Source organism: Cryptomeria japonica, chromosome 1 (genome assembly GCF_030272615.1).
Source record: "Cryptomeria japonica chromosome 1, Sugi_1.0, whole genome shotgun sequence".
Classification (NCBI taxonomy): Eukaryota; Viridiplantae; Streptophyta; class Pinopsida; order Cupressales; family Cupressaceae; genus Cryptomeria; species Cryptomeria japonica.
The window spans coordinates 452,022,522-452,049,241 of NC_081405.1; the positions used below are offsets into that span (position 1 = coordinate 452,022,522).

General features: G+C 39.8%; 1 protein-coding gene across 6 annotated transcripts in view; it reads left to right on the forward strand.

The window, feature by feature from the left end:
• The window catches only part of LOC131064629 (uncharacterized), a 171,245-nt gene that overhangs the window by 59,987 nt on the left and 84,538 nt on the right, over positions 1 to 26,720 (forward strand). For all 6 annotated transcript variants that reach the window (XM_057998825.2, XM_057998834.2, XM_057998853.2 and 3 more), the window contains one exon: positions 5,690 to 5,808. In XM_057998825.2, the coding sequence (XP_057854808.1) occupies positions 5,690 to 5,808 (119 nt within the window). The remainder of the gene's footprint in view (positions 1 to 5,689; positions 5,809 to 26,720) is intronic.

Here is a 26,720-nt window from a genome sequence, read left to right on the forward strand (position 1 = left end):
AAGGAGAGGTATATATCTAGCTTGTGAACCCACGCTCGTGCACTAGTGGAACTGCTGCCATCAAAAGTGGATAAAATCAGCTTATCTGTAGCCTTCTTCAGATCATTACTCCACTGCTGTCTGGGTCCCCTGTCATTCTGTCCCCTCATGGAATCACGACGCTGCATACAATATTGATGCAACGGGGATGCATCTCTAACATGTGCTGTTAGACGTGCCCACTTATCACTGGCAGCCATAACTGTGTCCTGGAAGGTGATTCCATTCTGAGGCTCAGCCAATGGTGGTACATCTCTAGGAGTGAACTGTGGGAGCATAGGCCTATTCGTTGTCCTAGTATGGGTCCTGTCCCTCCGAGGTGAGATGGATGCATTGCTCAGGGAAGATGGAATTCTACTGCTGCCCTTACTTCCTGCAACTGATACTATCCTGCTACGGCTCCTGTGCCTTCCCCTATTATTTCCCAAATCCATTTTGTCAAGTGTGTCCTGTAAGCTGTTGATTGCTTCAACAATTCTTGGCCGTGCTTCAGCCAAGCTCTTCATAATCTCATCAGGATTGAGTGGAATCTGTCTCTCCTGCCTGGGTGGGCTCCTCTGTCCTTCAGGTATATCACCCATATTAGTCTCAAAGGGTTGTTGTGTGACAAAATTAAAATCCACTCTAGGTCTCTTGCATGTGTAATATCTGTAGGTACCAAATTTGCCCCGCTGCATAGAATTACTCTGATGACCCCCAGGCTGGCAGGATCATAGCTCTGATATCACTGAAAGATCCCTGACTAGAATTCTTATCCAAAATGTTGATTGTTTACAAATTCAAATTCTTTGACCAGCGAAAAGTGTTTTTGGAAGTTTATTGTATTTTCAATTTTTTTGTAGTTTTTTGGATTTTTGACAATACATGAAAAATAATAAATGGAATACAATAAATATAGAATTGATAAAAGTTTCCAGACTTCTGATTATTAATTGCAGCAAGTACAAATAAATAATAAAGAGGATTCTTGATAGAAATAAGTCGTTCAAGGCCTACCAAGAGTCCAACGCTGGGGTTTGAAGGTAGGATTTGAGCCTCAACTGAAGCAATGGCTTCTCTAAGCACCTCCAGCTGCTATTAAGGGTTGCAAATGACTTTATTTAACTCTAGCATAATTACCAAAAACTAATACTGAAGAATTATTCAGACCCAGTTGGAATTGCAAATTCTTGCCAGGCAAGATTCCCAAATTATGTCCCTTTTCCTCAATGAATTGCTGCTGCTGCCCAAATCTGATATTTTCTTCACACCAAACCAACTGTGATCACTTATTAATACCCCAACAATGAATTCACACACCAATAGAGGAGCCCAAACCCCTTAGTTTATTTAATTGACCTCTACAAGCAAGAAGAGTGGTACGACCCTGCTATAGTAGTACGACCTGTATTAAATGTCACCAAGATTGTTGAAAGCAACCTGCAAACTGCCCAGATCTGCTGTCACAGGCCAGCCAATGCTAATGGAGGAGTGATTTTGTTGATCTTGACCCTTAATGGTCAAATCTGAACCTTGTATGCTGCCGTGGGAATGCTGGGGGTGAGGGATTTCGTCCACACCTTCAGCAAATGGAGGATTTTCGCCCTCTCAGGCTCCCAAACCAGTGTATCCTGCTGCAACCCGTGCAAACCAAGAAAATATCACGAAAGAATGAAAAATTGAATAATCTCCAAAATGAATTCCTCCTTGCATAAAAGCATCAAACCCTAAAGAGGCATCTCCAAGATGCCAAGGAATCTTCTATTCTCTTTCCAATTGTACGCCCAGCCTTAAGGGTCATTTCATCATGAATTTCTTAACCACCTTTTAAGTTATTCTTGCCTAGGGATGTGGATCATGTAACTTTTAAAACAAAGTTACTTATAAAATTAAATTAAATAGTAACTTATAAGTTACTTTTATTAACCTTTTTCTATTTTTAGAAAAAAGTAACTTTACAACATAAAATTATAAAGTTATATTATTAAAAGTTGACCAAAGCAATTTATGTCTAGATAGATGACCCCTTTGGCTAACCTCTCATCCCCTTACATTGTAAACTTGCCTGTGGGGATGGATATCAGGCAAATCCGTACATCAATATAGCAACTAGAGAAGTGGGGACATGATAATACCTCAAGCTAATTCAAGGTTATTTGATCACAATGACATAAGAACACTGTAATCTCATAAGAAAATGCTCCAACTGAAAGATTGAATGCACAATTGCTCCTTTCTATTCACTTGAAATCGATTTGCAAAATAAAATCAAAGTCTTAAATCGCTACACAAACTGACAGAATTTTGTTGCTATGCATAAAGATCATATTTACAAAGAAGCCCCTCATATTTATAGAGGAGAGCTTATGAGAAAAAAGAGGGAAAGTTGCGACTAACTATGACTTATTCAACAACAGAGTTCTATTTGACTTTGACTTGTGTTGTTGTTACATGTAATTACAATTTTACAATTTACATATAAAATGTGATAAACAAATTACATAATGCATAATTGACAACATGAAAATAAAGTAAGAGTTCAGAGACACACCTTCAACATCAACATCCTTTGTCAAGTAGTCCTTTTATTGTTGCAAGGTAGCCTGTGCTTCTAAGTCATTTGGTCCCAGTGTGTGGAATTTGACATCTGGAATGGAGTTGTAATATTGAATTGAAGAATCCCTAGAGCTAGAAAAATTCTGACATAGTAGATCAAAAATTGCAAATCAAGGTTTAAAACCTGATTTGCAACAAGAATGGATCAAAACATGCAAATTGGGTTTCAAAACCCGATTTGCACAAAACGTTGGCAATACATGCAAATCGGGTTTCAAGACTTGATTTACACTTGGGTTGGATAAATGTGCATTTTGGGTTTCAAAACTTGAAATGCATGTTAGTGGGCAAAGATGTGCATTTTGGGTTTTAAAACTCGAAATGCAAGTGACAATGCATAAACATGTTATTCGGGGTTTGAAACCTGTTTGACATGTAAGTTGCAGTGAAGGTTGCATATCGGGTTTTAAAACCTGATGTGCATGTGATGCAAAAGGTGCGTTTGGGTTTTAAAACTTGATGTGCAAGCGACAACGATGGTGCAAGATGTAAATCAGGGTTTAAAACCTGATTTGCATGTGATAATGCATAAGATTTATTTTGGGTTTAAAACCCGATTTACATGAAATCAGAAAAAGTAACTCTTGAAAAACTAACAAGCAAATTTTTCAAAAGGCAAATTAAGGGGACCCAAATGAGACAATTTCTCGAGGAACCTGACTATGCATGAGAGGGTTTGACAAGCACTTCGACATGTGTGCTTAGAGGGTGTGGGGAATGAAATGGACAAATTTCGTAAGGGTTATTCCAAAATTGGAGCGAGCTAAAATCAAGGATAAGATAGTTTTTGTAGGTCCTTTGTATTCATGCATTCTCAGAATTTGTGACATTTGAGAGCTCCCTTCTCCAATCATCTCTAGTCATCCTACTCTGGAATGCCCATCTTCATGGTTCTATATGCCCCACCTGCTTGAGCTAACTACTCCATTTTGTGGGCAATTTGCACACCAACCTTCTCAATTGCTATCATTTATATCAACAATGGGAATTCTGGTTGCAGCCTGATAATTGACAACTCTCATCTAATCCTTTTCTAATTTTTGCATAGTCTTGATCTTCTTCTTAGTCCAATTCACTGGTTCATCTTTATGAGGCTTAAAACAACAGTGCTCCAATGGTGCAAGCTATTCTACAAGTTTTCAAGAAAACCAAAATATTTCATAGATGTCTCTGCACATGTGGTTATACAAAACGTTTCTGATGCAACTCCTATCTGTCACTTTGTATTCTGCAAATTCTGTCAACCTTCATATCTATTTGTCAACTTCTGTTTAGCTGGCCAGCCATCTTAACATATATTAGATGCAGGTTGGAATTTTAACCAGTAAGGGATCCATTTTTAGCTTATTTATTTGTAGACTGTTCAAGGGCATACTAATATTGCAATCTAGGATAACTTTTAGATCTTTACAGATATTAATTTCAACAGAATCAAGTGCAAGTAAATGAAGTCCATAAAACAGTAATCTCTCATCCACTACAATGCTGTAAATAGAAATTATACTAAAGAAAACATAACCTGAAATAAAAATGATATAAACTCTCAATCACATAGATGGTATGAATGAGATTCAGAGCTTCATTGATTCATAATTTGAAGTGATGTGACAAAATGTTGACAAAAGTTTGCAGAATACTTTATACTAAGTGGCTTTTGAGCTCTTATCTATTTTTTCCTATGCCTATGCAGAATCATATATTTTTCATAGCCAATGTAAGTTATCTTGATTCATTTTTGTTTTGCCTTTCTATCCTCCTAATGTCGTAACTTTAAGCTGACATATACGTTTATCCTTAAATGGAAATATACAATTTACACAATACATTGAAGGTAAATAAAAAAATTGTTTTACAAAAGATGATTACTTATTTTCTCCTCACACAATATAAGAACACTCCAATTATGCTCTTCGTATTTGATCAAATTGAAAGAAGGGTAGTAATCAGTAGACACTTTCAACCTGGTTTCTCCCACCCCAAGGTCTATAATGTAAACTCTCTGTGTTAAGAGTGTCATTTGCATTCTGTTTTACAGTTCATATTTAACAATCATTTCACATTAGTCTCACTATAAAAACTCTCAAGCACTATCATTTGAATTTCATTTCAAGTAGGAACAATAATTTATCTACATATGATTACCAACATTAGAAACTTGGGAAACACTGATCAGGATCAAATAGATTTACAAGAGCATCCTTCTTTTAGCTGGACAAGGTCAAATATGATGCAGATTTCTTGAGAATCGGGCATGATATGCACTGTAGTCTTACACATGCAGCTGGAAATGCTCAACTGAACTGAATTCTCTGTACAATCAGATATTCACAAGGAGCTGAGATAACTCTGACAAGTGTGTCACATTATCATCAATAGTAAAAAGTAATTCGTTGCACTCTTTAATGTGGAAACTAGACATTAATGCAGAAACTATGAGAGAGATTGTAATTCCTGGAAGCATCCGATTCTGGCACAATGGGTAGTCAACAAGTCTTTTGTGACAAAGAACTTGGTGAGATAACAGAGTTTGTGCCTAAGTATTTACCAAAATATAAGCCCAGAGCAGTAGGTGTTAATGATGATTTTTGCAAGGAATCTTAACACCAGAGTTCAGAATGGTAAGAAGAGTCAGTGACAGTGACAAGATTTGACCTTTGCCGAATTTCTGAAAATGGCAAGCATCTCTTTGTCTCTAATCATCCTGCGTCTCCTACAGTTATATTCTTGTATTTCATAAGAGTGTATCCTTTATTTTATCTTTATACAGGCATTTGGTTTCAACGTTATGATTTCCATACCATGGGTTTGATACAATTTTAAGGAAAGAGTTTTTGGTGAAGTGATCATTAATAAGGCTTTAGGATCACTGTTTCCAAAACTAGCCTCAATGGTACACTGTGATGTCTTCATTTGTTTTTATTCCTTAAAAGGCTTATAGTGACAAATGAATTCACAGTTCTGCTTTTATAGTGTCTTTTGGTTATGATTTTGATTTATCGATTTTAAAGTTCAATATGAATGTTGGTTGTGAAACATGTTATATTGTACAATGCAGGTAACCTATATAGAACCTGGTCAAACCACACAATTGAAGGGAAGAAATAGTTCAGAGATAATTATTCGAGCATCAGCAGGGCCTGTTCTTGGCCCTCCTTGGCAACGTCCTGAGAATGGGTTAGGCCTACCTCAATATGTTTAAAATAGTGTATAAACTTGAAGTTCAGTGTCAGTTTTGTTGGTTGTTTGTCCTTACTATTAAGTGAGATGTTTGCTTCAAATTTCATATAAGTTAAGTTATCACATAAGTGGCACAACCATCACCAAGATCTTGAGTTTGTATTATGATAGACTGACATAATTGGTGGTTTCAGTTGCGTATTATAGTATATAATTGCTACTGAACTCATGTAAGTTTTCATGCTCACTATTTCGACATAACTTATATAGCATTTGTCTTTTGATGACTTTTCAATCTTTCTGTTCAGAGGTTTTGGCTAAAGATGTTTCCAACTATCAACAATGTAACTGGAGTAGAAAATTTCCTATCCGTAATGGTTTATTCTTTCTTCAAAGAAATCTTCCTTTTTTAATGTTTGATAAGTTCAAAATTTTATATTAAATCACAAAAATACCAAAAAGATAAACAAAAAGCTAGATTACATATCTACCTTTTGGGTAAATTCTTCTTTCTTCACTTGGTCTCAAAAAAGAATATATGGATTTTGTGATTTCTTTCCATAATGAAGCATGATGTTTTGACTTTAGAGGATTACTTGGGCTATCTGTGAGTAAGTTTAGTGAATGATAGAATTCTTTAATGCACTTTAGATTAGGTCGGTCCATTTTACCTATTATAGAAATAATTAAATGGCATTTAAGATATTGCTTCTATGTTTTAGGATCTTGTAGTATACCTATTATGTATACAATAAGTATAGAATGAGAGTAAGAAATAAATGGTCACTAGAATTTGTTTCCATTTCTTCATACACAAAAAGACAATGATTGTGTTTATTTTAAATGCTAGAATATGCATTCCATGCTTATTATTTTCTCTATGAAGTGGTACAACAAATATTATAGAATTTGTAGGCATCCACAAATTCTATTTGCTTTCGACTAAAAGTAGTCTAGTCAAAATTATCGTAATCATTTGTTATTTTCAATGTTTTGCAATTTAGTCAACAATCTTTTTGTCTTATCATGTGTCAACATAATAGAGTACTTGACTACATTTTGGTTAATAAAGTTAGTACACATATAGTAGTGGTCTAAGTTCTAACTGACACACATTTTTGGTTGATCAATCCAAAGGTAGTATGATGAAGGTCAAAGAAGGGACCTCTTATATTGTCATACTCTCCCTCTATCATGGCTATTTGTACACTATTTGGGAAGAGATAACTTACATTGTCATATTCTCCTTATACCATGACTATTTGTAAACTCTCATATCAAAAAGTCGCATTTATTAATTTCGTTTTCGTGTGCAATCTCTTGTATGCTTGTTCATCTATAGTACTTTTTTATAATGTTCTTTTTGTTGGAGTAGCATTTCTTAGGACACCATCTATGCAAGGTCAAGATGGGTAGAACATATGACCAACAATAATCATTGAAAAAACACTAAGATGGAGTTATAATTGGAAGTGAATGGACCAGTTAGATAAACAACCAAAAGAAACCTATTGGGAACTAGAAGATATTAAAAGGAAAGCATAAGTATGTCTAATAATACAACAAAAGACAGAATTTTTGTGAAAATTAGAGATATAATCAATTGATAAAATAAAGAAAAGGTGGTTCATTCGGTCTTGACACCCTTGCTTTCAGGGAGGATGAAGGTGGTCCCACCTTCATACGAGGAAGCATGAAATTGATCAATTGAAATTAAAAGTGAGAGCAAGATCTCCATGTAGTTTACAATGTGGAGTGACAAATTTGATGAGATGGCATTAGTAGAGGCTCCTAGAAAATATATGTTTAGAGTGATGAGATAATTGAACGAGGACATCAAGGAGTACAAAAAAGGATAATGGTGCTCTAACCACAAAAAAGGACAAAGAGCCAACTACTCAAAAGATGTTTGGTAATATTTATCAAGTAGTGGTAATTTTATGAAATAATGGTTGTACAAGTCAAAGAATAATAATGTATAGGAATTATTTACATAGGTAAAACCCCCTAGAAGGTGACTGATAATGACTTGATCTTAATAATGAGACTTGCACAAAAGCTTGTTGTCGTGCACATTTATTTCTTAGGATGACACTTACCAATACCATTCTAGATAGGGGCTCAATTGTGAATGTTTCCCCTAAGGAGACATGAGGAAGTCTTCGAATCCAACCATTTGGCCATTGACCATCCAACTTGTTAGAGCAAGATGATACAATATCAAAATGATACGTGTAGTAATGGCCTAGAAAGTGTTCGTTGGATCCAATCCAATTGTATTAAACTTGGTGGACTTCCCCCTATGGAATATCTATAAAACATTGCTGGGTTGCAAATGGTTGATAGGTTGAAACGTACATCATAAATGGAATAATTTTCTCTCCATAGAGGAAAGGGAAAGAAGGTACACAATTAACCCCAAAAGGGAGTCAATGAGTGAACATCTAGTGGCATTGACTCTTTACAATTAGATTCAAAAGAAGAAAAGACTAGACATGGGTGCAATGAAGCCAAACAATGAAGGTGAGTTCGAGTTGCAACAATGCTCCAAAGATGACACAAATTAACTTGATTTCTTTGTTTGGAAGATGGAAGATTACAAGGTCTTTCAACCTTACTGCAAATACAGAGTTTGTGGAGATAAACTTAGAGCGTGGTTCGAAACAATTAGAAGTCAGCAATGCCAAATGTTTCAAAATCTTCCACATGACACACAACTCAAAATACACATAATTTATGAATATAGACAATATGAAGTAGAGGGAACCAACTATTTTGGGAGTGAACTTGGGGTTTGATGACAAGCCATGTATGATCATATTAAGTGACAAATGAGACGTAGTACTTAATGCAACGACAAATTGTAATTATGGACTTAAAAAATGTGTCCTTGTATGTATGCACAAAGACTTGAAGTGGGTATTGATGAAGCTTTGGATTGATATAATCCCAATTGTAACCAGAGCAAAAGTATTATCGGAAAAAACATATAGGATGAATGGTGACCATTCTACGAAGGTCCAAGAAATGATTTGTCATGTTCCATTCTCAAAAATAAAAAGAACCAATTGAAGGCCCTTAGTCTATTTTATTTCCCATAGTCTAAGGGAGTAAAAAAAAAAAAATATAATAGTTTAAGTTGGTCCAATCACTTTATTTTCAGAAGGGGCAACAAAAATATTATTATTTTCAGAAGGGGCAACAAAAATATAAAAGTGTTTTTAAATACTTGGAGGAAAAATGTAAATAAAATAAAATAAAATAAAATAAAGGTCCCAAAGTGAGCGTCTATAAAGGAGAGGTTAAGGCAAACATCAAAGCATCCATTTTGTTTCATTTTTCATGTTTCCTTCCAAATTGGAGTTTTTAAGCATTGAAGGATGAAAACCTTTGGTGTTGGAGATCTTGAGGGTGGAAACCCTCTTGGTTTTTATATTTGGATTCTAGGACAAAAACCGTCTTTATTCATTGAAGGTGATTTCATTTGGAAATCACAATTGTTTGAATTTTTGAAGTTTGATTGAGGATTTGAAGTCATTTTCAATTGCTATGTGGCGCTATTGTTGAAAAGGTTAGATTTGTTAATATTGAAGGAGTTTCAGATTATTATTGCTGTTTGTGGGATATTTCAGTTAGTGGATCAGCTGTTATTCATGTTGACCAGTCGTCATTTTGTGGGAGGTTGGATGTTGTTGTTGACCTATTTGGATTTGTTGTTTTGTTGAGGTTTCCAGCCATCAATCAATGTTTCTAGACCTAACAGGTGTTGCGCCTAGGGTTTTAGATTAATTGCTGCTATTGTCAGACCTTTCGGACCTTAGATTTGCTGTCATACATGTTTTCAAATTGCTGTACCTTTGAATAATTGCCGATTTTCAGGGTTTGGCTGATAGACCAATTACTGTCATCAATTTGCTTCCATTGAAGAAGGTCTTCTATTCGTGTATGTCCCAGTTCTCGCTGTATGATTTCAATTCCATTATTGGATGTTTGGCACCTATTTCAAGGGGTTGGTACCCTTATGTATAGCTGTACAAACTACTGTAAATGAAATTGTTGGTAAAGTAAATATTGTTGTTTGCCTAGTGTAATGTGCTGGACCAAATTTTTAAACCAAAATATTGCAAATTTTACTAGTTTTGGTGTATAGGCTTTTCATCAAATAGTTTGTATATCCATTGTTTGCAATGTCTCCTTCCCAAATTGCACTAACTTTTACCCAAAAACATAAATTACACAAATTAGGGTTAGGGTTTGAACTTACCAATCAACAACTTTGTAAACAAAATGAACTCTTGTATGTAGATCCTGCATATAAAGCATAAGAACAAATACAAAAACATATTCATCTTATTGTTAGGGTTAGATCAAACACTAAAATAAAACATAAGAGTTGGAGAGAAAGAGACATGAAGGTTTGCTTGGAGCCATTTCTACACCAAGCCCAAGAGAGGCTGCCTTCTACAACCTTCGTGCTTCACTTGGTGGCTCGCACTCGCTTTCCTATCAGGTCCGCTTCTCTCATGTTATCATGTCCTGTAGGTAGTAGAGAATGTAACCGGGTTCCTTGACTCCTCTGTGTAAGGGCCATCCAAGTTCTAGATGCCACTTTGGTCATCCTAGAATGGCCTACTTACAAGCCCCTTGTCACCCCTTCATTACATCTCATACCCTTCCTTACCAGATGAACTTATTAAACATAATTTCTATCATATCTCTTAGAGCATTTAATGTTCTAGTAATGCTAATAAATAATACTTATGATGCTACCAAATAATGCTGCAATAAAGTAATGATACTTTAATAATAAGAACATTTCTAAAATGGTTGGTCTAGAATAATGTCAGGTGCTATTACCCTATGAACTACCGTTTAGGTTAATTATATGCTGGCCCTAATACTGGAATGGTATGAATACTGAAATGGTATATTACAGTTGAGACCATCATAATTGTAATGTCCCCAACTTTGGCCTGGAATTGTTTGTGTTAGATTTTTGGAGAAATAAGGGGGAATAATTTAATTTAATATTATATAAGTTGTCTCATTATATTTATTTAAAAACATACGTGAGATGACTTTATATTTTATTAAATTAATAAAGTGACTTAAGTATAAAATAAAAATAATTAAAAAGTCACTTAAGAAATAATAAAGTGTACCTACCCGAATCTTCTAGAAGGAATCTTATGATGGGTTATGAAAAGAATAAATAGAAGAGGGTAATTCATGGATGATCATCAGTTGTTTGTTATCTCTCTTGTATTGTGGTTGTGGAGCCAAGGCCTGTCTGCAGATTTGGTCTTAGGGAACGAAACCTCCCTTTGATCTGCATAACTGAGGGGGTGAGAGATCCTTCGAAGGGTTGCCTTGAGAGTGAGGGACACTTAGTCCTTCACATTGAGCATATTGAGTTGATATCAGATTTTCATGAAGTACGATTTTTTGTGGAAGACTTCAGCTTTGTGGTGGATAAATTGTTGAATCTTCAGTTTGGCAAAAACTAGTATTCATTGTATATTGATTTTAAAAGGGAAGGACAAATCGATCTCTTGAAGAAGCATTTGGAAATTATTAAGTTCGCTGTTCCTATACCTGGTCTGCAACAAAATTGAGCTCACAACTCCATTTTACCGATTTTGTTCATAATTCCACATTTGAGCATTGAAGGGGCATTTTGAAAGGGTAGACATCTTTGGAAGCTTTAGGCGATTCTTTGTGAAGAAGATCGAAGGGGTTGAAATCAGTGTTGGGCATCCATTTTCAAGTCTGCAGAAATTTGTATCAGACTAGTCTAGACCCAAGATTTTGCATATCACACATTGTTTGAGCATCGAACTTCATCTTGATGGATAGCGCTTCACTCTAGGGTTAAGGTGATTTGTCTTTGACAACATTTGGAGGCTAGCAACAGAGATATTGTTTATCACCAGACCCTCCATTATCAGCTGCAAGGGCGACTTGAGAAAGAAGTCGAATTAGCACCTTGGAGTCTTCTTTGACCATGATTTTTCTCGCTTCTTCTAGGCGCTTTATCCCAAGTTCAATTGCCAATCAAATTTATTTGTAATTCTTAGTTTGAATGCATGAGTTTATGACTGTTACTTGTCCTCAGAAGTTTGAGAATTAGTAATTGTTATCAGTCCATGTGTTTGATCTTTGTAATGACATTTCAAGCTATCAGATGAATAAAGGTTGAAGGAGTTTATGGCTGCATCTTATACGATTAAATTATGAGGTTGTATGACAACTATTTGACTTAATTTAATTGCTCCGTTTGCCCTGACCTCGCGCACCTTGAAGGGACCTAGCCATCGTACTTTAAATTTACCGGGTTTGATTTCGTTCCGCCCATTGAATTTCAACACTAATTGCCCCAGAGTAAATCTCATTTGCCTAAGATGCTTGTCGTGCCAAACCTTTCGTCTTTGCTGGGCCGCCTTTGTGGCCCATTGTGCCATCATTCGCCGTTCATCCAACTTGTTGAAAGCGTACAGCCTCTCCCTTAGGCTTTCCATGTCACCCAGCCGATTCTCGATGGCAATCCGAAGACTCGGCACCATGAACTCCACCGGCACCACGGCCTCTTGTCTGTACATCAACTGAAAAGGGGTCTCGCCGGTGGTCACTTTATACGTTGTTCAGTAGGCCCAGAGTACCGATGGTAGTCGTTCCTCCCAATCATCTTTTTCGACCCCGCACGACTTATAAATGACAGACACTATTATTTTATTGGTTGCCTCGGCTTGCTCGTTCACTCGAGGGTAATAGGGGCTTGACAAGGAGTGGAAAATTTTAAACTCTGTGGTTAGCAGCCGGATGATGTGGTTTACGAAGTGGCCCCCCCGATCGTTCGTCAGCTGTATAGGAATTCCATAACGGGTGATGATCTGTTCATAGATAAACTTTGCCATGCTGATTGCTGAGTCGTTTGGGAGAGCCCGTGCCTCGACCCACTTTGTTTAGTACTCCGTCGCCGCCACGATGTACCTGCATCGGCGTCCTCTACTTGGCTTCAGGGGTCCGATGAAATCTAGCCCCCATCATTCGAATAGCTCTTGTGCGTGCGATGGGTTGAGCGGCATGAAATCCCTCTTAAGTGGCCTTCCGGCCCGTTGGCACGTATCACAACTAATCACCCATTCTTGGGCATCGTTATAGAGTGTCGGCCACCAAAGTCCTGCCAACAACACTTTCCTGACAATTGTATCCGGCGCCATATGTCCACCTGCCGGCCCTTCGTCTGCTTCCCTCAAGACGCCCTGAACCTCTTCTTCTACAACACAACATCGTAGGACTTGGTCAGGTCCCATTTTATACAAGAGGCCATTGATTAATTGAAACGTCCTGCTGCGGAGAACCAACTTCCTTCTTTCTCCTGGCGGCATCTCCTTTGGAAACTGTGACGTTGAAAGGTACTCCCCCACGCTGGTGTACCAAGTTGGCAAGACAACAATTCGAAATAGATGAGCATTCGGAAAGTCTTCGTTGATTCCCTCGCTCGGCTTGCCAGACCTGATCCTTGACAATTGATCAGCGATCACATGGCTTTTCCTGGGTCGGACAATGATATTGAATGTAAACTCTTGCAGGAGGAGTAACCACTGGCTGATCCGTCCTTGGATGATCGACTTGTTGACCAAGTACATCAACGCCTGGTGGTCCACATAATTTGTAAATGGCGTTGCCAAAAGATAGTGCCAGAATTTCTGGATGGAATACACCATCCCCAGGGCTTCTCTTTCCGTGGTGCTGTAGTTCTTTTTGGCCTTTGACAACAACCGACTTGCAAAGTAAACCGGGTGGTCCAATTCGTGCTCCCCAACTTGTGCCAGTGTGGCTTCGATTGCAAAGTTGGATGCGTCCACGTGGACATGGAACTCCTTGTCCCAGTTCGAGTACGTAAGAATTAGCGCACCCACCAGCCGCGTCTTTAGTTCTTGAAATGCTTCTTCCTGCGCTGTTCCCCATGCGTACGGTTTTCTTCTCCGTATCAGTTTGTCCAGTGGGTACGACACTCGAGCGAAGTTCTTGATGAATCTCCTATAGTACTCGATGTGTCCGAGAAAGGACTTCACTCCAGTGACGTCCGGTGGTGCATCCATTTCCACGATCACCCGAACCTTGTTCGGGTCGGTTTTCAGTCCAGCCTTGCATACGATGTGTCCCAGTAACTTCCCTTGGGGGACCATGAATCTGCACTTTTTGGGATTTAGTGCTAGTCGCGCCCTCCTGCATCTTTCCATGCATTCCCAGAGAGCCGCTAAATGTGCATCCTGTGTGCTGTAAATTGACCAATCGTCTAAGAAAGCCTTGAAGTTGCCCACCAACATTTTGTCAAAGATGTGGAGGATTATTCTTTGAAAGGTTGCTGGCACATTACATAGGCTGAAGGGCATTCTGTTATATGCATAGACGCCATCTTCCACGACGAAATTTGTCTTCAACTTATTCTCCTCTGGGATGGATATTTGGTTAGAACCAGAAAGTCCGTCCATAAATGAGTATATTTCGTGCCCGGTGACTTCCTCCAGAAAGGTGTCGGTGAATGGTATAGGGAATGGGTCCTTGATAGTGACTGCATTGAGGCACCTGAAGTCCACACAGATTCTGATCTGGTTGGCCTCTTTCTTCAGGGATATCACTATCGGGGATACCCATTCGTTGGTTTGCACCTTAAAAATGATCCCCGCTTCGAGCATACGCTCAATCTCGTCATTTACCCTTGCCGCATAATTCTTGTTCATCCTGTATGGCCTTTTCTGTACAGGTACGACTCCCGGTACCAAAGGAATCCGGTGTACACATTGTTCTGGTGGTACGACCTTCAAGTCTTTATAGGTCCATGCAAACACGTCCTTATATTCCATGAAAATTTTAAATGTGGCAGCTTTTAATATAGGGTTCCAATCATCACCTACCAGAATATTCTTAGGTGCAGCTTCTTCACCGAGGTTCGTGGCTTTTACGAAAGGCTCCTCGTATCGAACGGGTTTCGCCATGTCAAACTTGTGTGTCGGTGCTTCATTTAAGGGTGCGTCCGCTTCGGTGTACTCTCCGTATGCTGGTGGGAACCTATCCTCCTCTAGCTCCTCTATCTGGAGCATGTTACATTGGAGCAACTCATAATCCTCCATCTGCCAATGGAAGAGTCCATTCAATGAGTATATGTCGTCCTCTGAGCAATCATCCAGTTCAAACACTCCTTCGTTATTTGGTTCCATGTTGTCTCTACCTTCATAGGAATCCCATTCCCATCTGTTTAAGTCTTCTGAATCAGAGTCCGATGCGAGCTCCTCGGTGACGGCCTAGTGCATGAGGTCAATGACTTACTTTCGTCCATCTTTCTCCATGGAGAGGGTGTTCTTCTTCCAATTGTGATTTACCTTTGCTTTGACCAGCCACCCTCTCCCTAAGATGGTGTTGTAGCCCTTCTTCTTAAGTGGGATCACCACAAAATCCAGGACAAATGGTTGTGTTCCGATCATCACTTGTTGTGCCATAAGCATTCCCAGGGGTTTTATCCCATGTTGGTCCGCGCCAAGCAAGTTAAAAGTTGGTGGCCATAGTGGTAGTTTGCCAAGCTTCTTCTAGGTTTCTTTAGGAAGGACATTTACCCCAGACCTGCCATCTACAATGGTGTCCGTTAGGATGGTCCCGAGTATGCCCATTTCCACGACTGCTGGATGCCAACCGTTGTTCAATGTCAGGATCAAGGGGTTTGTTGCCGACCCGCCAGAGACATCCGTACCCTGGGTTATTCGACTCTGCGCAGTTATTTGTACTGAACGCAAGAGTGCCGTACGTAGTTGAGGCATTGTTTCCAGAAGGTCCTTCACTTTTACGGGTACTTCTATCTGCAACATTTACTTTAGAATATTTTCCTTTGCCTCTGAGCGGGAGGTACTTGCCACCTCGTAGGTGTCCCTCTGTTGTGCCATCATCTCTTCTCCACTTGGGCTTTCGCCTCCAGTGTTCGTTGTTTCTCCATACGTGGGTCAGGGTATGTGGCTTTCTTTGTCTTCGACCTTGTGAGAGCCAACAACGGCTCCTCCATCCCCGTTCCCTCGATGTTTAGTAGGTTGAACCCGGATTTTGGGCAGTTTCCATTGTCATGATCTCCTGGTCCACACCACTTACACAACTTTTGCGGGGTTTCTTCCATTGTGCAGTCTCTAGCGGGGTGCCCCCACGGGTTGCAGGCCCTACACTGGATCATTGGTCGCCCTTTTGCGTCGTACTGGATCCGGCTCCGGTTGTTATTGTTATTATTGTTATTGCTTTTTCCTCCCCGTCGGTTGTTCTGGTACCCGCCAGATGATGCATTGTTATTGGTGGGCTGGGACGTGCCCGCTACTGCGGACGCTGACGGCTGCTCTTGTGTAAAGAGGATTTGTTGATTCCTCGTCTTCATATTATAAGGGCATTCCTTCTTCGAATGTCCCATTATTTGGCAAATGTCACATAAGGCCTTCTTCAGGCAAGAACCTTTCGTGTGCCCGTCAGTTTTGCATTCAGTACACCATAAATTGCCTTCCTTGGTTTTGCTTGTGCTCTCCTTCATTGTTTTAAACTCTTTCATCATTCGGTCCATGTCTTTTTGGAGCGCTTGGACCTTCTTGCTGGATTCCCCGCCACTGCTGCTTTCTTCCGAGGAGTCATCTTTGTCGGACGAGGATTTGTCCTTCTTTTTAGATGTTTTATGTTCATTGTCCAGGTCCATCGCCCTGTTGTACGCCTCGCTGTATGATGTGGGCGGTACAATCTTCATTTTTTCCGAAGGGAAGGCCTCAATCCTTCCACAAACCATCTCTTCTTCAGCCCGTCTGCTGGTTGACTATCCATCTTCCCCAACAACTCTTTCAGCCTCCTCCATACGTACGGACCATCTCCTTTTTGCCTTGTTTTGTACTGTAGATTTTGGCCACAATTTCATTATCGTCTCGTAGTAGCCGAAACTCTGCTTGAAATTCTTTTTGTAAGTTAGCCCATGTAGTCACCTTTTGTTTATCTATGTCGAAGTACCAATCAATGGCTACTCCCCTTAGTGTGGCCGAAAATTGCAGCACCCACTTAGCCTGGTCCACCACCCCATTGGCGGACCAGATGGTCTCACATGTACAACAATGCCGTACGAGGTCTTCCTTTCCGTCCCCCGCGAACTTTGGCAATTTTTGTTTGTTTGCCATCACATTTCTTGGTTGCGCTATGCCTGTGCCTCCTGAACCCGACCCTCCAGAGGTTGGTCCTCTAGAAACTGGTGTGTTGGTTCCTACTACGTGACTCTAACTTTTAGGATAGGATGCCGCCGAGACAAATAGATTGCTTCTCGTACCGTGCCCTTGTGTTCCTCTGACACCTTCGGCTGCACCGATATCCCTGACCTCTCTGTTCTCGGTTTCGGTCCCCTTCTCCCTTCTCGTCTTGTTTCCCCTAAAGGGTGTGTACGGATCGATCGCGCTCCTGTCACCGATCTCCTCCAACGTGAGGGACAAATCCCCCAACCGTTTCCTAGTGGTTTCGATTAGCACCGCATCTTGGCCCTCACCAGAGCCATTGCTGCCATTTCTGTTGCTTCCTTCCTCATCAATCCTCTTGAATCTTCTTCTTCGTTTTGCTTGTTGCTCGAGAATTAATGCTCGTTGGGCGGCTCAGAGTCCCCTACGTATTCATTTTTGTTTTTGTCCTTATTTAGCAGATTGGGCATTAATTCTAAATTCTCCTTATGAAATAGAACAAGACATCATATTAAAAAGAACACTTTATTAATTCATCCCTCATATACAATGTATGTCACTGACATACCCATTACAATGGGGGTGTTCTTGTTTATTCTCCTTCGCCCGTACACAGTTCAGGGATTATTTACCCCTCGCTCGGTTTCATCGTGCTCCTCTTCTTGGCGCTCGTAAAACTCCCGTAGGATTTGCTGTTGTCGGTTCTCCTGATAGGTGTCTTCCCTGCGGTTTTGAAGAGCCAAAAATGCCCGAGCCAGAAGTTTGGGCAAGTTTCTCATCAAACGATTTACCGCCGGGCTTACACCAAGCACACTCCAGACAACATCCTCTGGAACATCCTCGGTGGTGGCTTCTCTTTGTATGTGTGTTTCGATCGCCGCTTGGAGGATGCAGGAGAAATCTTTCGTAAGTGCTTGTTCTCCCTCGAACAGTTCTTCAGGCTCTTCGTTAGGGTTACTGCCCGTCCCTTCGGGTAATGGTTGTCCCATTATCCACGTGCCATGTAGTATATTCTCATGCTCCAGATTAATTCCGGCAATGATGGCAGATGTTTTCCCTACGTGTGAGTGTGTGTTTAGTGCATTGCAGATAACCAGAATATGACAATCTACATAGATGCAAACAAATAGATGAGCTCAATACTGCATTCTCATTGATAACATGTGCTAGTACATCAGATAACATCAAGCCTGTACTATCGTACCTCAAACTGGAAACAAGGACGACTATATAGGTGTCAGCACGGTTACCCGGTGCCAACTGCTGGCAACCGTCGGTTAACTGCCGACCTTTAACACACAAATTATCACATACGTAATTACCCGACAACACATTTGTCTTGCAACACATCTAGGTTGCTGTCTAGGCATTTCATTATTATCATACTTTCATTTCAAGTTATTGGTGAATGTTCTTTCATGAAGAATCAGTGTTTGATGTCCCTTATATCAAACTGAATTTATGATGTGTCATACTTTCCCAATCACTGCGCCATGCAAAGAAATTTCCCTTGTGAGTGAGTTCGAAATTAGAAGTTTCATTAAATGCACTAAGCCATGTGTCATACTTGGAAGATTCTCTTCGCCAACTTATTAACTTCCACTCTTTCAAATTTCGAAGGGAAATTGAAGGATTTTTCAAGATTTGCTTGATTTCATTCTAACTTGTTGCCTTCTGCTTCTGAAGGAATTTTCACGCCCTTTTCAACATCCCCTATTTTTTAGGTATCCCCCTAAAATTTAGGAGCTAGATTCATTGGATAGAGAAACTCACCACGATTCCGAATCTATAAAATTTTCCACATTCTGATAAGATTCGGTGTCTAAAATTAGAAAATTCAAACATTTGCCCGAGGGGATTTTTACTTTTGATTCCTCCTTGACCCTTTGACTTTCATGCCTTGGACAAATTTTCAATTTTCAAGCTTAAGCATGGAATTCACCATGTCTTGGAATTTGATCATTTTCCGTGCCTCCAAGCACCCCTCAATTTGGCGCTTTTCATTCATCTTGGGCGCTATTTTGCACTGCAGGAGGAATTTTATCAAATTGTGAATCCTCCATGAGACCTCCATTTTGGTGCCCAGCGGAGGATTTGGGCTGAATTTAGCTGTGGAGGAGGAATTCTTTAAATTGTGAATCCTCCATGACCCCTCCATTTTGGCGCCTTGTTGAGGATTTGGGCGGAATTTCTCACTGGTGGGGGATTCATGCATTTTTCATCTTTCCTTGATCACCTTCCTTTAGCGCCCTCCTTTCTCCTAGGGCGCAATCTCACCTAAGGCAAGGATTTCAACATTTTTCATGAATTCCATGGTAGGGTGGTTTTGGCATTGATGGGATGGGGTTTGGGATAGACTAGCCTAGTCTATGCTCTTGGATCCTTTCCTTGGATCACCTGGTGTTCTCCACACACCCTAGGGTCTCTAGGACTTCCTTTGCTTGAGGAGTCCCTTGACCTTGCCCAATCCACCCACCAATGAGTTGCAATGCTTCTGCTATGGTCTCACCTATTCATGAGACTCAAAACCCCTTACTATGGCTAATAAGGGCAAGGCTTGTTCTACACCTTCCAAGGTCTTAGCAAGGTTATTTCAGGTCTAATTCATGGTCTTTCCACCCATTCATGTGCCCGCAAGAAGTTTCAAGACTCCAACCCCTTACCGATTTCACTATTTTGTGTTTTTGCTTACAAAATAGGGCTACAAGGATTTTGACCAGTTAGGCCTCCTACCTGGTCCTTTAGGGCTCCCTCTCACAAACGATGCACAAACAACCCAAACTCCCAAAATGAACTACCATTCATTTGGCAAGGGCTCGAGGATTTTCTAGGTTTTAGGCCTCCAAGTGGCCATATAGTGCCCTAGGTAGATTTTAAGGGTTTTTAGGACCTGCCAGGGACACAGTGCAGGTTTGCTGTTCTTGCCACCTTGTCTGGATTGGTGGAAGCTTCTCCTTCACACCAATGGTACTTCACTCACCCCTCTCCAACTCCTCCAAAGGGTGCTCTCTTCTCTGATCAACCTTGCTCTCCAAGACCTCTGCAACTTAACCCTTCCTAGCCGGGCACTATTCAGTCTCGCCTAGGATTGGGTCTCTTGATGGCCTTCCTGCATTTTCAAGGGCCCTGCTTGCTTTGCAGTATGGTACAAGGTCTGCACTCTCATTCCCCATGGTTTCATGGTGGTTCCACAATGGGGAATGGAGCTTTGCAGCCATTTACACAATCCTGTCCAAAACTGGACAGTAAGAAGACAGCTTTCAAAATATTTACAAACACACAACCTGCAAATAAAAACCTAATCTAATTGCTCACAATGAAATCATTTACACCATAGAAGACAATCCACACAGTTTTACACCCAAATCAATCCTTTGACCAGTTCGGTTGCTTCATTCAAACTGACTGGTAAACAAAATACAGTCACAGTCAGGACACTTTGCTCAGGCCGTACAATCTCTGACATCCAACCCATTAAATTAGGGTTTGGAAATACTTATACTACCCATACCTCGGTCTGTGTGCCAAAATTAGGGCTGTCCACACCAACCTAAGGAATTTGACATCACGGTGGAAAAGTTGCTTGACAACTTTTAAAAGTTGTCATGCAACTTTTGCAACTTTTGAGCAACTTTCCCAATGTTGCTTTTCATGACTCCTAGACCCACATTGGGGCAACCTAAGGACACCACCATGCTATAAAGGACCCCTAAACACCTCCAAAGCACACATACCCTCAATTTTCAAGAAATCCTCAATCTTGACTTATAACCCTTAAGACCTCACTTAGGACCCTAACTAGGACCTATGAGCACATGGCTCATTGTTTTATATACAAAGGCTTCAAAAGAAGCATAACACCAACAAAACAAGGAGGGAGAGCTTGGAAGGGTGCTCCTGCACCAGGCATCATGGTACCTTCTACGGCAAAATTATTGCTTGCGGAGGAATTTCACTGAATGTTGAATCCTCTATGACCTCTCCATTTCGGCGCCTGTCCTTGGCTTGGGGCAGATTTTTGCCTTAGAGGAGGAATTTTGTCTTTTCATGCTTCTTCTAGACTTGGATGGATTTTGAGCCCCTTTCGGATTAGGCCACCATATAAGAATTTGGGATGACTTTCCAAACTTAGACAAATTTCTCGAGCTTTCCATTTTAGGAATGGGCTTCCAGCACTCAACCATTTTCTAGCTCTCTTTGTTTGCTTTCTGACTTTCCGGAATTAGAAGTAGTCGCAAATGCCTGACCTTTGTCACCTTGCCTGAATGGTCCTGTCAGAACAAACCTTCCAAAAATAGAAACCTTTAAAGTGTCAGCGTTAGATCCCTAGACAGGACACAAGAATGACTTACTATAAATAGAAACTTACTAAAAATAGTAAGTTTGATTTTTGGCAAAATGACGACATTCCGAGAGACTGTAAAATTCTAAAAAATAGGAACTTTCTAAAGATAGAAAGTCGCTCCGTTTTGGCTCAAATTTTACAGGGAGGTTCCTTGAAGGGTCTTGATTCCAGTCGTATGTTTAGTTTCTTCAAAACCCTAACAGAAACCCCTAAAATCTAGAACAAAAGGCAAAAACCCTAAAAAGGACAAAACAGGCCCTAGACTTCACCAAACTTGCTCAAACGAAAAGCAGATTAAATCAAAATGACCCTCGAACTCCTGCAAAGCGGAGAGACTGACGAGACTGCCACCAAAACCCACAAAAAACCAAGACCAAACGACCAAAAGGGCCTAAAAGTTAGGGGGTCCCTATCTGGGATGGGGTGATGTGTGATTAGGTCACAACAGGACTAACATGCATTCATGCTAAAACCATGACATCTCGCTTAATTTGTCTATCAAATCATTCACTGTTATGCCCATATGGATTTGCCTCCCAAATCTCCTACTTCAGTTCAGGTTTGTTTCATTTCTTGTAGCCATTGACAATTCATTGGGTTGTTTCTTGACATCAGATATAAACACTTCTGATTTCACTCAAATCCTAGTTGATTTAGACATTACAAAAGATTTTCCTGTAGACATTATTTTAAAAGTTACAAAGCGAAGCTAGTCTCAACCCCTAGATTATGAGGGGCTGTGTTTTTTATGTCACAAGTGTTTTGATATTGGCCACATTGTTGTAGACTGCCCTAACATCAAACACAAATTGGATTGTTAGCGATCGTGAAGGTCTGGTGGGGGAATATTGTGCCATCTAAGAGTGCAGATAACTCCTAGGAGGCTCCACTAAAGCAAAGGAAATGCCTATCTGGTTAAACAAAAGTTCATTTTTCCCTCTAAGATGTCATCAAAATAATTTTTATAGCTAATGAGTCTCAACCTTAGAAACTTCAGATGTAGGCAGTGCCAATGTAACAACAATAGATGTTTTTGTGCCAACTAAGGAGTTCCAGCCTTCCTTGTAAAGACCCATGCCAAACTCTACACCAAAAATTTGCACTTTTCCTTCCAATGTTTAATAGATGAGAATTTTGTCAAACAGTCCCCATATAGTTTTCTGATGTGTAGGTTTATGATACTTGGTTGGTTTGTGTTGTGCGTTATGCACACCCCACCCTTGGTTCACAAGGGACCCCCGTAGTTGCAGTCTACTTGAGTGATAGAGAGAAGTAGAATCGACCAAGCACAATGAAAATCGCACTATTTTGCTTCTAATCCTGACTTCACTTGCAAAAAGGGCGAATATACCCTAGAGTCGCACACTTCTAACTAAATCGCCGAAGTAGAAGGGCGTTTTAAGGCAAAATTTGGCCATTTGTCCCGTGTTGCAAGAAATTGAACCAAAATCGGCGATTTAAATCAGTTTGCAAGAAATGAAAGAGGGGCAAGTAAAGATCTACAAAATCGCGCATAAACACCTGTGAGCCCAAAGTTTGGAATGGGCATAGGGGAATCATAAACCAAAATCGCACCTTTCTGGCCAAATTTCAATCACGTCAAAAATGCAAGGGGTAACTAAATTCAGAGGTTTTAGTCATTTCATAAGAAGAATGCCCGAGTTTAGCCAGCCTAAAATCGCGAATTTTCCAAATGATATATAGTTGCACAAAATCTCCAATAAACCCAAAAATGTGAGAGTGAGGGTGAGTTGGCAAAAGTTCGGCATTTTGATAAACTCTAAGCCGAAAATATTCAAAACGAAAGTCGCGCAAAGGATGGCAAGCCAAAGTCACATTTTTTTTGAGGAGCTCGATTCAAACAATATCGCACATCGCCTTCCAGATGGCCGAAGTTCGGCATTTTCTTCCCAAAGTTTGACTTTTTTTTGACAAGAAATAAAATCGCGAATTTCATATAAAAAAGTGGGGGCGTTCAAAAATCGTAAGTAAAACAAGAAAGGTCAAGCCCAATATCGCACTATTTGTCTAGAATGCCCGAGTTTCAAGAGAGCGGACGTTCAAAACAAACAAAAGTAATAAAGAAACTCGGCCTTTATTTGCATTTGGGAAAAAGAATGAAGTTCTCGAATTTTATTTGAAACAGCCGAATTTTATCATAAGACAAAGGGCGGTCAAAACGCATTTTGGCCTTTGATTATTTTTTTGAGAGAAAAGATGAATAAGTCGTGCAATGTTGTCCCAAATGGCCGAATTTAGTTTAAATCACACATTTTGAAGAAAGGGTCGAAAATTTTAAATCAACGGCAAAAGTTAGGCGATTTTTGCAAACCAAGAGTCGCGCATTCTATGCAAGATTGTTGAGTTCATTAAGGCAGGGGAACGTTTAAGACTAAGAGCAAAATCGCACATTTTAAATCTTGAAAGCCTAATTTTGCAAAGGGGGTTTTATGCTATTTTAGAGCGAACGTCTTTCGTCTTTGCCAAACCAAAGCCCGATATTGCCTAAAAAGATTTTAATATTTGTTAAATTAATTTATCTAATTTTCCAAAAGTGATTGATTCAGGATCAAAATTGATTGTTTGCAGATCAACGACATCGAGGAAGGCTAAAGTGACAACCTGAAGCACAGATTGAAAACCTAATTGCAATCAAATCTGGAAGCGAAGATAAAGAACGCACTGCGAAGCGCAAGGTCGGAGCGATGAAATACGGAGAAGCGCACCACCGCCAGACGACAAGTTGAAGTCCACCCTCAAGACCGAGGACAAAGAACACTCAGAATGCTATAAAATATGCATTCTCACAAAGATACATAGCTGGAATTTATTCCAGAAAATCAGTTGCAAAACTGAATTGTTTAATGTAGATGACTACCTGTGGACCTCATCTAATGAATTCAAAATGAGGGGACACAAGTCAGTTATTTCCAACTACCAGATTGAGCTGAATTGATGCCAAATAGTGGCAGGTAGTTGAGAAAGTGGTTGGGGGGATAACTAAGGATTAACTAGGGATGGGTTAAAGTTGCCAAGTTCTAGAAGGCAAGTCAGGGCCCTTGGATGCAGTCAATCTTGGCCTGTAGCTCAATTTGTAAAATCTATAAAAGGTAGGATGCCTCTCATTGTAAAGGGTTAGAGTTTTTGTAGAAGGTTAGATTTTAGTATTTAGATTATTAGGAGTAGCATAGAACAACTGCAAAAATTGTTGTAATAGCAGCTAAAATCAATATATGAACATTGATTCGGTTTTATTCTGTTTGCATGGTTTTCTTCCAGCTTGTTAGAAGTAGAGTTCAATGGTTTTAATGGCGAATTGTGGGGGGTATTTGATGCATTTCAGGTTCATACCATTGGGGACCTATTGATTGTAGGTCACCGTGCATGGTTAGTCTGAACCTTACTTGTGCTTAGTTCAATCGTATGTATTCGTTTTAGGCTGCGCTAGAGTTGGGTGCCTAGATGAGTATCTCGATTCTGAAAATCCATTTATCCTTTGGAGCTTGCACCGTTCTTGCTAAGTTGTGAGGGTGTCTTTGGCAAAACAAGAACTGGTTTTTTTTTCGAAATCTGTCTACCCGCAACACTAGTCATTCCTATCATTGCACTTAGGATCCCTAAACCCTTCTCTTTTGCTTTTATTTTTCCCAGTTTGAGAATTGTAGTATCATTGGATGCAGACCAACTTGTTGTGAACGTAAGGCCCCTTGTGTTACCAGCAAAACACATCAAACCATTGAGTTATCCCGCAGTCACGACCTGACATTTGGAACCTTGAGGTTGTCCCCTTTGATCATCTAGAAGAGAATTAGGGATTCCTTATACAAGAGAGGATATGATACTCAACAAGAACATTCTATTATGTGTTGACTGGATAGAGTTGTAGCAATACGTTTTTAGCCACGTCAACAGTTTGGTTTATATTGCAATGTTTTTCACATAACCATTTGGCATTCATTAACAAATAGAAAATGCATACACTAACTGATAACAATGACACTTTCATTCCATAAAATGTTGAAATACGGACATATTTTAGAGAAATTATGTATAAAAGGTTTTGACCTCAAGAATAGTAATGCTTAATCTCTTTGAAAGAGCTACACACTCATTTAATATCAATGTTTCACCAAGGAATAAACATCAAATGAATTCTAGTCTACAACAGGGGTATTTTAGCCCCAAAATCCACACGCCAAGGAGTATTAAGGTTTGTCAAACCCTCCATGCCACTTAATGATCAGTTTGCACCACCTATATGCACCAAACGCCCAACCAAATGAGCCTTGTGACCTTGCAACTCTCGTGACTTCTATTAGGAAGGTGGCTAACAAAAAATGCTTTCCAAACATCACAAATAGCTGACCCCAGCCTATCGACTTGCTCCCACAAACTCTCACAGTATCATGCCGGACCACAAGTTATTCTTCATGCCACTAATAACATGATTCACTCCAAGGTTTTGCCCATCAATCTTGATAGCACCCAACAATAAGGTCCCACGTCCCACAAATTCTGTCAAATACTGACACCTCAATAAGGCAATGATATTGCCCAACATCACAATGAGATATGGAACTGTTTACTAGAAACTCCTGTCAAATATTCATAGAAATTGTCTTGCCTACAAGACTTCACAATTTATAAATATTCACTCATTCTATCCAAGTGTGAAACCTGTGTAGTTCCACACGCACGCAACCAGTTAGGGTAGATCTCTCAGGAGTGGAATCGATTTCCCTTAGGAGTTTTTGTTTTAGGGTTTTCTCAAGCATAAGATAAAGCTCCACAATAGAAGAAAAATACCAAGCATACCAAATGATCTCGTAAATCCTCTTTTTATAATTCCCTTAAAAAATTCCCAAAGGGCTTTTCAATATTCAGCTATAAATTATTCATCAAAGCACATTGATAAAGTGACTTTTAATATTTCCTTTTTAATTTCACTTAAGTCAAATAAAGTTTCCATAAAATTAACCTTATTAGATGAAGTTCGGCGATTGGGCGTGGTTTGCCAACTTCAGACCTTTCGCTTACTTTGCAAACTTCGGACCTTTCAAACGTTCTGCCAATTTCGGCGATTTTGGGGCTCTTTCTAATTTTCAAACTTTACTTTCTTTGTGCTTTTCCTCCAAATTGCGATTTTCGGGGATATGGAGGCTTTTTGAAAATTTCGGTACTTTAAGTGCTTTTGCAAACTTCGGCCCTTTCGCACCTATTGTCAATTTCGGACCTTTTTGGTCATTTGCTAATTTTCAAACTTTACTTTCTAACATTTTGGCCTAAAGGTCCGAATTTCGCCCCTTTTGGGCATTTTGCAAACTTTC